The sequence below is a fragment of the Eptatretus burgeri genome, chromosome 5 (genome assembly GCF_056783735.1).
Source record: "Eptatretus burgeri isolate ZD-2024b chromosome 5, Ebu_testis_v1, whole genome shotgun sequence".
NCBI classification, from domain to species: Eukaryota; Metazoa; Chordata; class Myxini; order Myxiniformes; family Myxinidae; genus Eptatretus; species Eptatretus burgeri.
Genome location: NC_140965.1, coordinates 111,196,499 through 111,208,998, shown reverse-complemented (window position 1 = coordinate 111,208,998; position 12,500 = coordinate 111,196,499). Strand labels below are relative to the sequence as shown.

General features: G+C 45.6%; 1 protein-coding gene across 8 annotated transcripts in view; it reads right to left on the bottom strand.

Moving 5' to 3' along the window:
* The window catches only part of LOC147027160 (E3 ubiquitin-protein ligase TRIM17-like), a 78,061-nt gene that overhangs the window by 26,322 nt on the left and 39,239 nt on the right, over positions 1-12,500 (bottom strand). For all 8 annotated transcript variants that reach the window (XM_085883351.1, XM_085883356.1, XM_085883349.1 and 5 more), the window contains one exon: positions 7,248-7,481. In XM_085883351.1, the coding sequence (XP_085739477.1) occupies positions 7,248-7,481 (234 nt within the window). The remainder of the gene's footprint in view (positions 1-7,247; positions 7,482-12,500) is intronic.

The window sequence follows — 12,500 nt, the reverse complement described above, 5'->3', positions numbered from 1 at the left end:
TTGGCACACATGAAGCCTTAACTACTTACGAGGCCTTCCTCCACAGATTCCTGGGGTCCTGCTCTCCGCTCTGTGCTGGTGGTTATGCTTCTCACCTTTCTCAGATTGACGCTGTGGAAACGAAGGTCACCAAAGCCATTGTTGTAACAGTGAAGCTGAGTCTCTGGGCCTATCGCTTTGTCATCACAGACAGGTCAGTGGTCTCTTTGTCTTCTTCCACCTCCTTTCTGGTCTTGCACAGTCTTCTCCATGCTTTGTCCACCTCCGAACCCCCCATACCTCCTTTCCTCCCAGGTTTTTGCAGGGTGCACATTGTCTGCTAGGAAACCTTTTCTGATGAAACATCCAAAATCAAGACTCACTGATAACCTCAACACATTCTTTCCTCTTTTTTTTTTTATCACCGATGGAACCAATTTCCTCAGTCTGTTCAATGACATTATTCTTCTGGAGCGTCGGCACAGTTGTTCACCACCATCTCAGGTCATCGCCTGTCTATACGCATGATCTTTTCTGACCTCATTAACCCTCCCGAAGAAATTCTCCAAAATTACCTGTTCACAAGCTGTTTGCTTAAATGACAGCAGTTGTTTGCATGTGAGAATGCTCAAGATTGATAACAGATTCATTGCCATTTTGACTATTATTTAAACTCGCAACTATAGCATGAGAGACCTGCATCACCTAATGGTGGTCATAGTTTCTTATGATGTTAAGCTATTTTGATGTTCTTATTTTCACACATAACTACACAACAATGTTCCACAACACATGTTACTGTTGGTCACCATCTTGGAATTACCCAAAATTATTTGACCAGCTTGAACCATGCATCATTTATGTACATTGTATCATTATTCAAGATTTTGGAAGTAGCACTAATATACTTGTGTGTTTAACAATTCAAAGTCCATGTCAACCATAAGTGATGACTCGAATACACAGGGCTATATCTTATAATTAACATAATACTGAAACAGTCCACATTTTACAAATAAATTGTGTTTTTTCAAACACACAAACAAATTCAATTTGTTTGTGTGTTTGTCTGTCTGTCTGGCTGTGAGCAGGATATCTCAAAAGGTTAGCGATTAATTTAGGCATAACTCGGTTAACAAGTTGGGTGCATGACATGGATGAATTGCTTAGATTTTTGTGAAGATCCGGGTGCGGTTCCGAAATTTTTTCAAGTCCTTCCACAAATCTCGGAAGAAGTGTGTGTCTATCCTCAGGAGAGCCAGGAAACAACATCTTTCTCATCTCAAATCTGAACTCTCAAACCTCACTCACTCCTCCAAATCCTGGTGGCATCAAGTTAAGTCTGTTTCTGGTGTATGTTCACCCTCTATCCCTTCCCTTACCTCAAATGGCTGCACAGCTGACACTGCACATGAAAAGGCTGAAAGCGTAAATTCTGTGTTTGCGTCTAAATCTTTTGTCCCAGACCAATCGCTTTCTGTACCAACCTGACCAAATCACACCCAGCTGTTCTTGTACTCTGTCTCCTTTTCTCCCGACAAGGTGGAGAGCTTGCTGTCAAACCTCGACTCAGATTCTGCAACCCATCCAGACAGCATCAGTCCACATGTCCTAAAAACATGCTCTGCTCCTCATGCTAACCCACTCTCTCTGTTCTATTCAACATCCCATTTGCTAAAGGTCATCTGCCATCTGCTTGGAAATCAGCAAACATGACTGCTCTGCATAAAAAAGGTGCAAAAACCGATCCTTGCAACGACAGACAAATCAGCAAAGTTATGGAATCCATCATCGCTTCTGACATCAAATCCTTCATCTTCTCCAATGACTTGATTTCCAACCATCAATTTGGATTTAGACCAGGTCACTTTACCCTGGACATGCTGCTCCTGCTTTCCCAAGAATGGATGGAGGTCATCAATGCCAGACGTGAGATCCCAGCCATCTCCCGAGACGTATCACGTTCTTTCGATATGGTCTGGCACCTCACCCTGCTCACCAAACTCACTTCCTCTGGTATCCAAGGCAATCTCCACTCTTGGATCGCAGACTTTCTCTCCTGTCACAGTCAACGTGTGGCCCTCAATGAAATTCTCTGATCACCTCTTCCTGTCCAGGCTGGAGATCCACAAGGCAGTGTTCTGGGCTTTTTCTGGTTTTCTTCAATGATCTCTCCGACTCTTTGCAAAATACTCTTTGTCTCTTTTCTGATGACTCCACCCTCTGCGGTACAATCTCTCATCATTCAAATTGACAAGCAGCAGCCTCTTCCCTCTCTGCAGATCTGGATAAAATCACAAGCTGGTCCAACACGTGGAACATGTCTTTCAACCCTGACAAATCACACACTCACGATGTCTCTTAAAAAAGGACTGCATGGGAACCCTCCCCCCCCATCTACTTTCTCCACAATCTTCTTGAAGAAGTCCTTTCATTCAAGCTTTTGGATGTCACTGTCTGCCACGATCTTTCCTGGAAAAGCCAACTTCCAAGCTGGCCTCCAAAAGCCAGTTGCCGACTGGGCATCCTCCTTTGTGCAAAGCCCTTCCTTGGCACACCTGAGCTCCTGACCACATACAAAGTTTTTATCCGCAGCATGATGATGGAGTTCTGTTCTTCGCTCTAAGCTGGTGCTCCTGCTTCACACTTTTTTGTGGAAACCACATCACACTCTGGAAACCAAGGCATTTAGAATCATTGGTATCTCCAGGTCAGGTCAGATTACACCTGTGGCTTGCTACAGGTACCATGTACACCTGTACTAACCTGTTTCATGGTTGGGTTCTCGGCAACTAAACCATCTCCCCCACTAAGTTTCTTGGTGAAGAGGGTGCATGGTATGGGCACCCAGCAGGATTAAAAACAAAAACTGTCAAAGGGCGGAGGAGCTCCTTGTGAGCCAACAGCCATCCATATCTAGTACCCAACTGTGTCTGTGCACATCCTCCTGCAGTTGGGTTACTTTTTTTATTCGGAGGTTGTTGGCAGGAATTTCACTCTGGCCACCGTAAAGCAATTCATCCTGCAAAACATACCAAAAGCAAAAATAAATCTAAAAACCCACTCCATGGTGGTACCTCCTATACAGCTTCCCTTCGCAGGGCAGCTCACCGGATGACGGGATTGGGGAAAAGCCTTCAGGACCCCCACTCTTTGCTGATAGGAGGGAAATCACGGGGTAACCTTCCAGGGTCATCGGTAGTATTTTGCGGTAGTGTTTTGGGGCGGTGCTGAGGTGTCATCCACCAGACGGTGATCTCCTTGGGTTATGCTGAGGCGGTCCCTTCGGGTGGGTGCCTGGAATGTCCCATCCCTAAGAGAGGATGATCACCTGACTCTGTTATCATCTGAGCTAAAACGTTTGGACATCGGTATTGCAACACTCACTGAGGATCGGAGATCGCATTGCAGCGAGATCATGGCGGCTGGTTACACCTACTATTGGATTGGTAACTCTGATGGATAGCAAGCCCAAGGAGTTGCTGTTGCTGTGTCGAATGCACTGACTCCAATGATAATTGAGGTAACACCGGTCAATGAGCGTATTATGAGATGAAGGATTCGTCACTCCTTAGGTGTCATTTCACTGGTCTCTGTTTATGCTCCGACTGAGGCGAGTGATCTCACCGTGAAGGACGCATTCTATGCCACGCTCGAATCTGTGATTGATCAGTGCCCCAGGCGAGATACTCTTCTAGTCTTGGGGGAATTCAATGCACCAATTGTAACTGATAGGGATGGTTATGAGACATGTGGTGGTCCCCATGGGTCTGGAACTGGGAACTAGAATTGCACCAAGTTCCTTGACTTTGCAAGAAGTCATGGACTTAGGGTGGCTGGTTCATGGTTTCAGCACAGGCTCATCGCTGGACTTGGTATTCCAATGCTGGTGGTGTACCAAAGGAGATTGACCAAGTGCTCGTTGATGGTCGCAGAGTATAATCAGAACTGCAGGGTCTACCTGAGTACTTAGTTTCTCAATACTGACCACAGTCTTGTAGCAACTCTGAAGTTGCAGCTTAAGTCATGGAGGCTGGATGTTGGGATGCTCAAGCATGAGAGGGTAGCTGAGGAGATTGCGAACAGACTGAGTGGATATTGGGGGGGTCTGGGTGCTTTGGGGGATCTTAAAGAGTTGGGGAGTGCCTTCAAGACCACCGACCTTAATGTTGCCGGGAGATGTCTTGTAACTCATCATCGGGCGAAGAAGAATTTTGTCTCTCAAGGGACACTGGATACCATTGTCCAGAGTCACAGGGCCAGGCTGAATGGCAGAGCTGAGCTGTTCAGGGAGCTGAGGCATAAAACTGCACGTGCAATGCAGGTGGGCAAGGAGGCCTATGTGCCAGGAATCTCTGAGGGGGTCGAGCTTCACCTGTGGTCAAGAGATTCTCGTCCTGCTTACAGGGGAATTCGCGCATTGCATTCCTCTAAGCCCTCCCTCGGTGTACTGCAATTAGAGCAGAGGGTGGTTGGCTCTTGACAAAGGAATCTGAAGTGTAGGCCTGCTAGGCCAGTTACTTTGAGTGGCTGTGCCAAGCTGATCCACCAGCTGTCAAATTGGCTGTCAGGGGTGTTACTCTCCGAATCGCTGACCCTCCAATCAACTGTGGTCCACCTTCGTTTGTGGAAACATTGACTGCGGTGAACCGGTTAAAATGGGGTAAAGCTCCTCGGGTTTGTTGCATCCATGCTGAACTTCTCAAGGCTGGTGTAAATGCTGTACTCATGTCATTGCTTGCACTTTTCTGCTCTGTCTGGAACACAGACATCATCCCAACTGACTGGAAGAGGGACCTTGTTGTCCCTCTCTGGAAAGGAAAGGGTGATCGCCAAGACTGCAACAACTACTGAGGTGTGACGCTGCTCTCAGTACCGGGCAAGGTCTTTGCTCGGATAATTATTGAGAGGGTTCGCTACCATCTGCTTGAGCACCAGCGTCCAGAGCAGTCAGGCTTTACACCAATGAGGTCAACCATTGACCATATCCTTGCTCTTTGGGGGCTGCTTGCAGCTTATGTTGATCTCTGTAAAGCACTTGATTTAGTGAATCGGGATGCCCTCTGGAGGATTCTTGGTCTTCGTAGGGTTCCACAAAAACTGATTGATCTGATGTCTGAACTCTTCTCTGGTACTGAGAGTGCTGTCAGATGTGGTGGTACCATCTCTGACTTATTTCCATTTGTTAATGGAGTTCGTCAGGGGTGTGCACTGGCCCACACACTTTTTAGCAGTTCTACGGACTGGATTCTGGGGAGGATGTCTGAGAGATCAAGCTGTGGTGCATTGTTTGGGAATGTCAAGGACTCTGACCTTGATTTCATTGATGATGCAGTCATCTTTGCGGAGACTCCAGATATCATTTTGGGGTCCGTCGAGGTGCTGAATGAGGAGTCTGAGCCACTGGGATTACGGATTTCCTGAGTCAAAAACCAACATCCAGGTTTCAAAGACATCTTGCATGCTGCTATCCTGTCTGTATCTATTTGTGGCAAGGATGTTGAGGTCATGGAGAGATTCACTTTCCTTGGCAGTGATATTCATGTCTCTGCTGGCTGTGAGCCAGAGGTCAACAAACGTCTTTGTCGGGCATGGGGAGTCACGGCTTCATTGGATTAAGGGGTGTGGTGCTGCCAGTACCTGTTTGGGAGGGTGAATATCCGAGTCTTCAGGTCCTTGGTGCTTCCATTCTTGCTCTACAGATGTGAGACTTGGACTCTGACCAGGGATCTGAGACAGAGACCTCATTCCTTTGGTACCATGTCTCTTCAGAGAATCCTTGGCAATTGCTCATCGGACTTTGTGTCCAACGAGTGATTGCTGAGAGAGACTCAAATGAGATTTGTTACCTGCATCGTCTGTGAGTGTCAGCTGCGGCTGTATAGTCACATGGCTCATTTTCCTGACGCCGATACTGCTCACCAGATTCTCTCAGTTATGGAGTCTCGTGAGTGGAGGAGGCCAAAGAGCCATCCAGGTGTCTCGTGGTTGCAGCAGGTGGATCAGCATCTCAAGGAGATGGAGATGGGCCAGGCATCTGCCTGGGGGGATGGCCAGATGGAGCCCCTTGGAATACCAGCGGAAAGTGGACGCAGCAACGCGCTGCTCCGGCACATGCTCCCCATGCATAACCTGACCTGACCTGGTATCTCCCGTGATGAACCTGAGTCTTTGGGTCTCTCACTCTCTCACTGCAGGCAGGTCGGTGGTCTTTCTGTCTTCTACTATCTCCTCTCCAGCCTCACCCCCACCTGCTCTGTCTGGGATATGTCCTCCACCCCCCCCACACCATATTTCTGCAGGACACTCAAGGTCTGCCAGCAATCCCCTTCTCTTGTACCTACCAAAATCAAGAATCACTGCTCACCTTCACTCTTTCATGCCTCTTTTTTCCACACCTCTGGAACAAACTACCACCTTCTCTTCAATCCCACTCTTCTCTCCAGGTCTTCTAAACAGCTGTTCAACACCATCTCTTATTTCCCCCATCCAAAACCATGATCTTTTCGACCCCCATTAATCCACCCCAAGCCCACCTACTTCAAATTCCCTGCTTTCTTTCCTATAAGTCCCTGTGGTGTCCATCTTGTTTATCCCTTGTACCCTGCCCCCATCTCCCTGTCTTCCACAAATCTCCTCATGCTTCTCTTCCCCACTGTTTTGTACATCCCTCTCCCACCCGTCTTGTCTCCTGCTCCATTTGTTATATGTTCTGTGTGTTCGCTCTCATACAAGCCTCAATATTGTATACAAAAAAAGAAGTCATAATTCACAATTGAGAGATCGGGCCAAATACTATATATTGCAGGATATCTCAAAATGTTCTGGATGGATTTTGACAAAACTTGATGGATGAGTTAGGTATGTGACAAGAACAAGTCGATTAGAGTTTGGTTCAAGTCCAGATGCAGTTCAGGCCTATGAGTGAGAGACAAAATGTAAACTGTTCATCCTGGCAGAGGTATGCGCTCTACCGAGTGCCAATCCAGTTGACAAATAAATCATGTTGGAGTTAAACTCAGAATCAGTACTAAAATTTCATCCCATGAGAAAAACAGAACCAAATATAAAATAAGATAAATAACTCGTTATCAATGAACAGAAATTTAAGATCAAAGGGAAATGACATGAAGAAGGCAAAACTAATTGTGTGTTTAGTCGTGTTCATGTGAGAATCAAAGTACAATCTGATTTTTTTTTTAAGGAATTGTTATTGACATTTTGGTGTGGAGCAGTATAATTATGCAACTTTAAGGTGCATTTTAAACCTCGATAAAGGTGAAATCATCATGGTTTTCCTGCAGCAGCACCAACTCGGTGACATCAGATGCCATCCCGAGCACCTGCTTGGTCACAATAATCTCCTGTGTCTGTAACTTGGCAGCAAGGTCCTTCTCAACCTCATCAACCTCATTGGTGGCTTTCTCCTCAACCTGCGCCAGAAGTTCCGTCAACCTGGCGATTCTCGTAGAGATGAGCTCTCTTGCTTCCTTACACATATCCTGGGCAAGGAAATGGCAAATTAAAAGTTGTTAAAATGAATTTGGCTTCACAATAATTTGTTATTAAAAAGACTGAAGAATAAGAACATTATACTGCACTGCATGACTGGCAATTTAATAGGAAGAAACAATAATATAACGATTCAGCAAAAAAAAAGGACATCATGAGGATGTACGTTACTGATCCCTCAAATTAAAACATGACAGAGAAAGTTAAAATGCCTAGGACCAAATCAAATGCCTAATTTTGAAGGACACAGACACATGCACATGCACAAGCACACGCACACACACACACGCACACACATTTTATTGATATATACTCCTTTCAAGTTGTTTGTTTTTAAATGACATTGTGTAAATATATGCGTGTATATATATATATATATATATATATATATATATATATATATATATATATATATGAAGACCACAAGGGGAAAACCAGAGATGTCACTTTTTATAAATTTCAGGGTTATTGCACCTGCCAATAGTTGGCAACATAAGGTTTCCTCTCGCAATATTACTTTAACAAATAACCAGGGGTGTCACATAATTTATATGGTATAAAATTTAGCCGTGCAATGAAAAAACAAGTGTTGTCAAAGCTGAACAAGTAGAAACCCAGAGTTGTCAGTACTTTACTCCTGGTTATCTCCCTTTCATTCATGTTAATTGTTCTACCATAATATTCGGAGTTGAGAAACGAAAAAAATGAAAGGTTGTAAAACTTTCACAGCATAAACTCTGAGCACTACAATGGCCTATTTGTTTATATCATGGGCTCCGTAGTTGGTGCATATCGTGGTTCAAGCCTGGTCAAACCTTTATTGTGACTTTTATGGGACCCACGCCGTGGCTTAATGGTTAGCACGTCTGAGTACCCATCCTCATTCGATGTACCCACCGCCCAATCAACCTGCTTCGGTGTATGAGGGAGTCACATGAGGTGACTTCAGCTATCGCGGGGGTTGTTTATCCTTGGTTTCCTCCCGGTTTTCCTTCATATTAAGTAGTACGGAGTAAGAAATGGAGAATCCGTCGTCATATAAGCGAAATACCCTTGAGTATCGCGTTGAGCACCAATCAAACAAAAAAAACAATGACCGTTTAATGTTGAAAAAATAATCTGTGATCACCGAAGTCATGTAATGTATGCTAATAACCAACAAGCATGAATTTGCTGCACATCCTGGGTTAAAATTGCATGGCAATTATTAAACAAGGGAATAACCAGTGATGTCAGTTTGCAACATTGATTCGTTCTTTGCTCTTAAATTAAATAACACAGAAGCTTGGCAAATGCTACATGCTTAATTTGATCGGCCAATGATCACTCTTCCAATGATCACTCTTTACTGGAAAATAAATCTATATGACAGTTATTAAACAGTCCAACAAAGTCTTGAAACTTTGTTTTTCAGTTTCTTCAAAATTGACTTATCCTGACATCTCTGGTTTTCCCCTTATGGTCTTTATATATATATATATATATATATATATATATATATATATATATATATATATATATATATATATATATATATATATATATGTATACATATGTCTAAATATATATGAAGTTGAAAGTGTGTCTGTCTGTGTGTCTGTGTGTGTGTGTTTGTCTGTGACCTATGCACGCGAAAAGTACTGGACTGATCCTCACCAAACTTCACATGCTGATAGAACATGTACCCGGGAGTGTCCTGATGTAAAAGAATTGTGCTTCCGACTTGCGGTTTCCGAATTATGACGTCATCACCTGATTGCGTATCGTTAATTTTTCAAGTTCAGCCGATTGACATGGGGCCAATGCAATTTGCAATAGAATGAAAAAATAATGCTACAGTCAATTGAAGACAATGACTTCCAACTTCCCGGTTTCCGAATTATGACGTCATCACCTGATTGCGTAACGTTAATTTTTCAAGTTCAGCCGATTGACATGGGACCAACGGAATTTGCTAGAGAATGAGAATAAATTAAGTCGCAAATGATGACATGAAACCAGCCTCACATTGTTGAGGCATTTGGTTTTTTATCTGATGCGGCAATAAATCTTAACATTTTTGAACTCGATTCTTCTGCATATAAAACATGGCGGGGAAAATATAATATTATAGTGGGGATGAAAAAAAAAATAATGGTGGCAGGCTCTACAATTTTACAATTAACTGTGACATATACTCCATCAGACCCGCCGTCATCCACAGGATTCCTGTGCGGAGCAGGGGTATCCCTGCTAGTGTGTATATATATCTTCTTTCGGCTGCTCCCGTTCGGGGTCGCCACAGCGGATCATCCGTATGGTCCGCATAGTGATTTGGCACATGTTTTACGCCGGATGCCCTTCCTGACGCAACCCTGGTCGCCTCTTACAACACAGGGAAATGGTACACCGATTTTAACCGGGGTATACACCGGCCCAGTACACTGGTACTCATTTCGCCGACCTCGGAAGGATGACAGGCTGAGTCAACCCCCTGTTGTATTAAATCAGTGGCCCAACGGGGCTTGAACTCAGGACCTTTTGGATCCCAAGCCGCTGCCCTAACCACTGCGCCAACACCAACTCAAAAATAAATTTTGGTCGCTTTGGGCCCCTTCTGAGTGTAGGCCTTGTGGCATTGGTGTCATTGTAAACTCAATGTTGAGTGCATATATATATATATATATATATATATATATATATATATATATATATATATATATTTATCCATATGTACATATATATATATTTATCCATATGTACATATATATATATATTTATCCATATGTACATATATATATATATTTATCCATATGTACATATATATTGTTGCGAATTCGCGCCCGCCGGCGTGCGAGCGGCCACGTAACTCGAATCGCGGCACGTCGCCCACCGGACGGACAATTCCGTCGTGACCCTCTCGGACTAACGCCGTGAACTAGTCATGGGTGGGCCTTTCGGCCTGACCACGATCGTGCCAATCGGCCCCCCGCGTGGGATAGGGTTGTTCGCCAAATTCGACCTACCTAAGTACCCACACGGAGGGTAGACCGGGCGATCGCACATCGCCGCAGGTCGACTTCGGACACGGGCCGCTTTAAGCGACCCGTTCCGTACTATCGGGATAACCGAGCGGTGTTATCGTCAACCTCGACGGTTCCGATTAATTCTCGGGCGTATTTAGCCCACTACCAACCCTTTACGTGAAGTAAGATAGACATTCAATTAAAGAAAAGACGAAGCGAAATGGGAAAAACAGTTCAACATAAGGCACATTTATTCGGCGGCAAACGGAAAGCACACATATACAATTACAACAATTATGCACCAAAAGAAAATGTAAAAGAAACACAACAATTATGTACCAAAAGCAATTGCAACAAAAGAAACACAATGTTGATCTACTACCGACTACGCGAGCACACGGCAACACTTACACAGTTTTACTTTACAGACGGCGCCGACAACACATATACTCAAAAGCAAAAGAAAAGGAGCCACCCTCTACGACAAGGGGGCAGACGGGCCTGGGGCCAAGACCGCGTGGAGCCTACCCGTCTTGTGATGAGCCGCAAAATGGCGGCGGTGCCCCGATTCCGAGCTCCTCCGCGGGTTTCGTTGGCACTGCTTGGAATGGGGTGGGAACGGGGCTCCCTTTTCGCACTATCTCAGCGCGGGGGGAAACAGGGGGGGTTGTTGATGCTCTGGGGAAAGAGGATAGCTGGCTTGCTTGGGTCCCGCGACGAGCGACTCCACTGCGCCCTCGACCGCGTTCCCGGCTTCCCCGCTCTGCAGCTCCCCGACAGACTCCGAACCCCGACAGACCGACTCTCCTCCAGACCCGTCTTGACTGCTGCTGCCACACTTCGCCGCCACCACACCTCTCCAACTCGCCCGAGCCCGAAACAGAAACTCTCCGAATTCGCCCCGCGCTCGGCGCTTTGTAGTGCGACAGGAGAACCCATATGCAGATTTCCGGATCAGGATGGGCTCGGGGGCGGAGCCACGCTCGCCCATTGGATGGAGGAAAAGTGGGCGTGAACCTCCCCTGATCCTCGAATCTGCATATATCGATTTGACTCCGACGCGCCTGGAGGCGGGGCCAAATCGCCCCGCGCTTAATGATTGGACGGATCGGAAGTGGGCGTGAATCATTCCTGATCCGACTTCCCCTCGGAAAGGCCGCTCTTTGTACCCGCGGCTCAGCGCGTGCCCTGTACGAGGCCAGGACAGCCTGACGCTCGGCGTTCACAAGCGGTACGGGAATGGCCGCAGAAGGAGGAGAGATGAAGGTGGTGGAGGGTTTATTGTGGCGGTGATGGCCATGGCGACGCTTGGAATGGCGGTGATGCGATGGTTGCGAGAGCGAGTTGTGAAGGTAAAGGCCGTGGCTGTTGGCGTTGTTGTTGTTGTTGTGAAGCGGCGTTGCGGTTGGTGGTTGTGTGATGGCGGTTGAGACGTGGTTGGTTCAAAATAAAGATAGAACAGAAAAATCTTAAAGGGTCACAGCCCGAATGAATGACATTTATTCACTCTAAACAACGGGTTTGGGGATAACTACACATGTACTTACAGAGATATATCACCTTCGGGACCTGAATGGTGGTTTGCGAATTTCCTCAACCACAACAATATATATAATATATATATATATATATATATATATATATATATATATATATATATATATATATATATATATATATATATACATTTATGCGGACAACAAAACGAATTTCCATACCGGATCGGTCGAGGCCCGGGTTACCAACGACCGCCACCGGTACCGGTGGTCAGCAGGGTACCAGTGGAAATTGTGCTACTGCTGGGCAAAGGAGGAGAAGGAGACGGGGAAGGCGAGTCCGGAGGCAGTGGGAGAGGGGGAAGGGTAGAAGTGTGGAGGTGAGAGTTGGAACTCTGAATGTTGGGACGATGACTGGCAAAGGGCGAGAGTTGGCTGATATGATGGAGAGAAGAAAGGTGGACATACTGTGTGTACAAGAGACCAAGTGGATGGGGAGTAAGGCGAG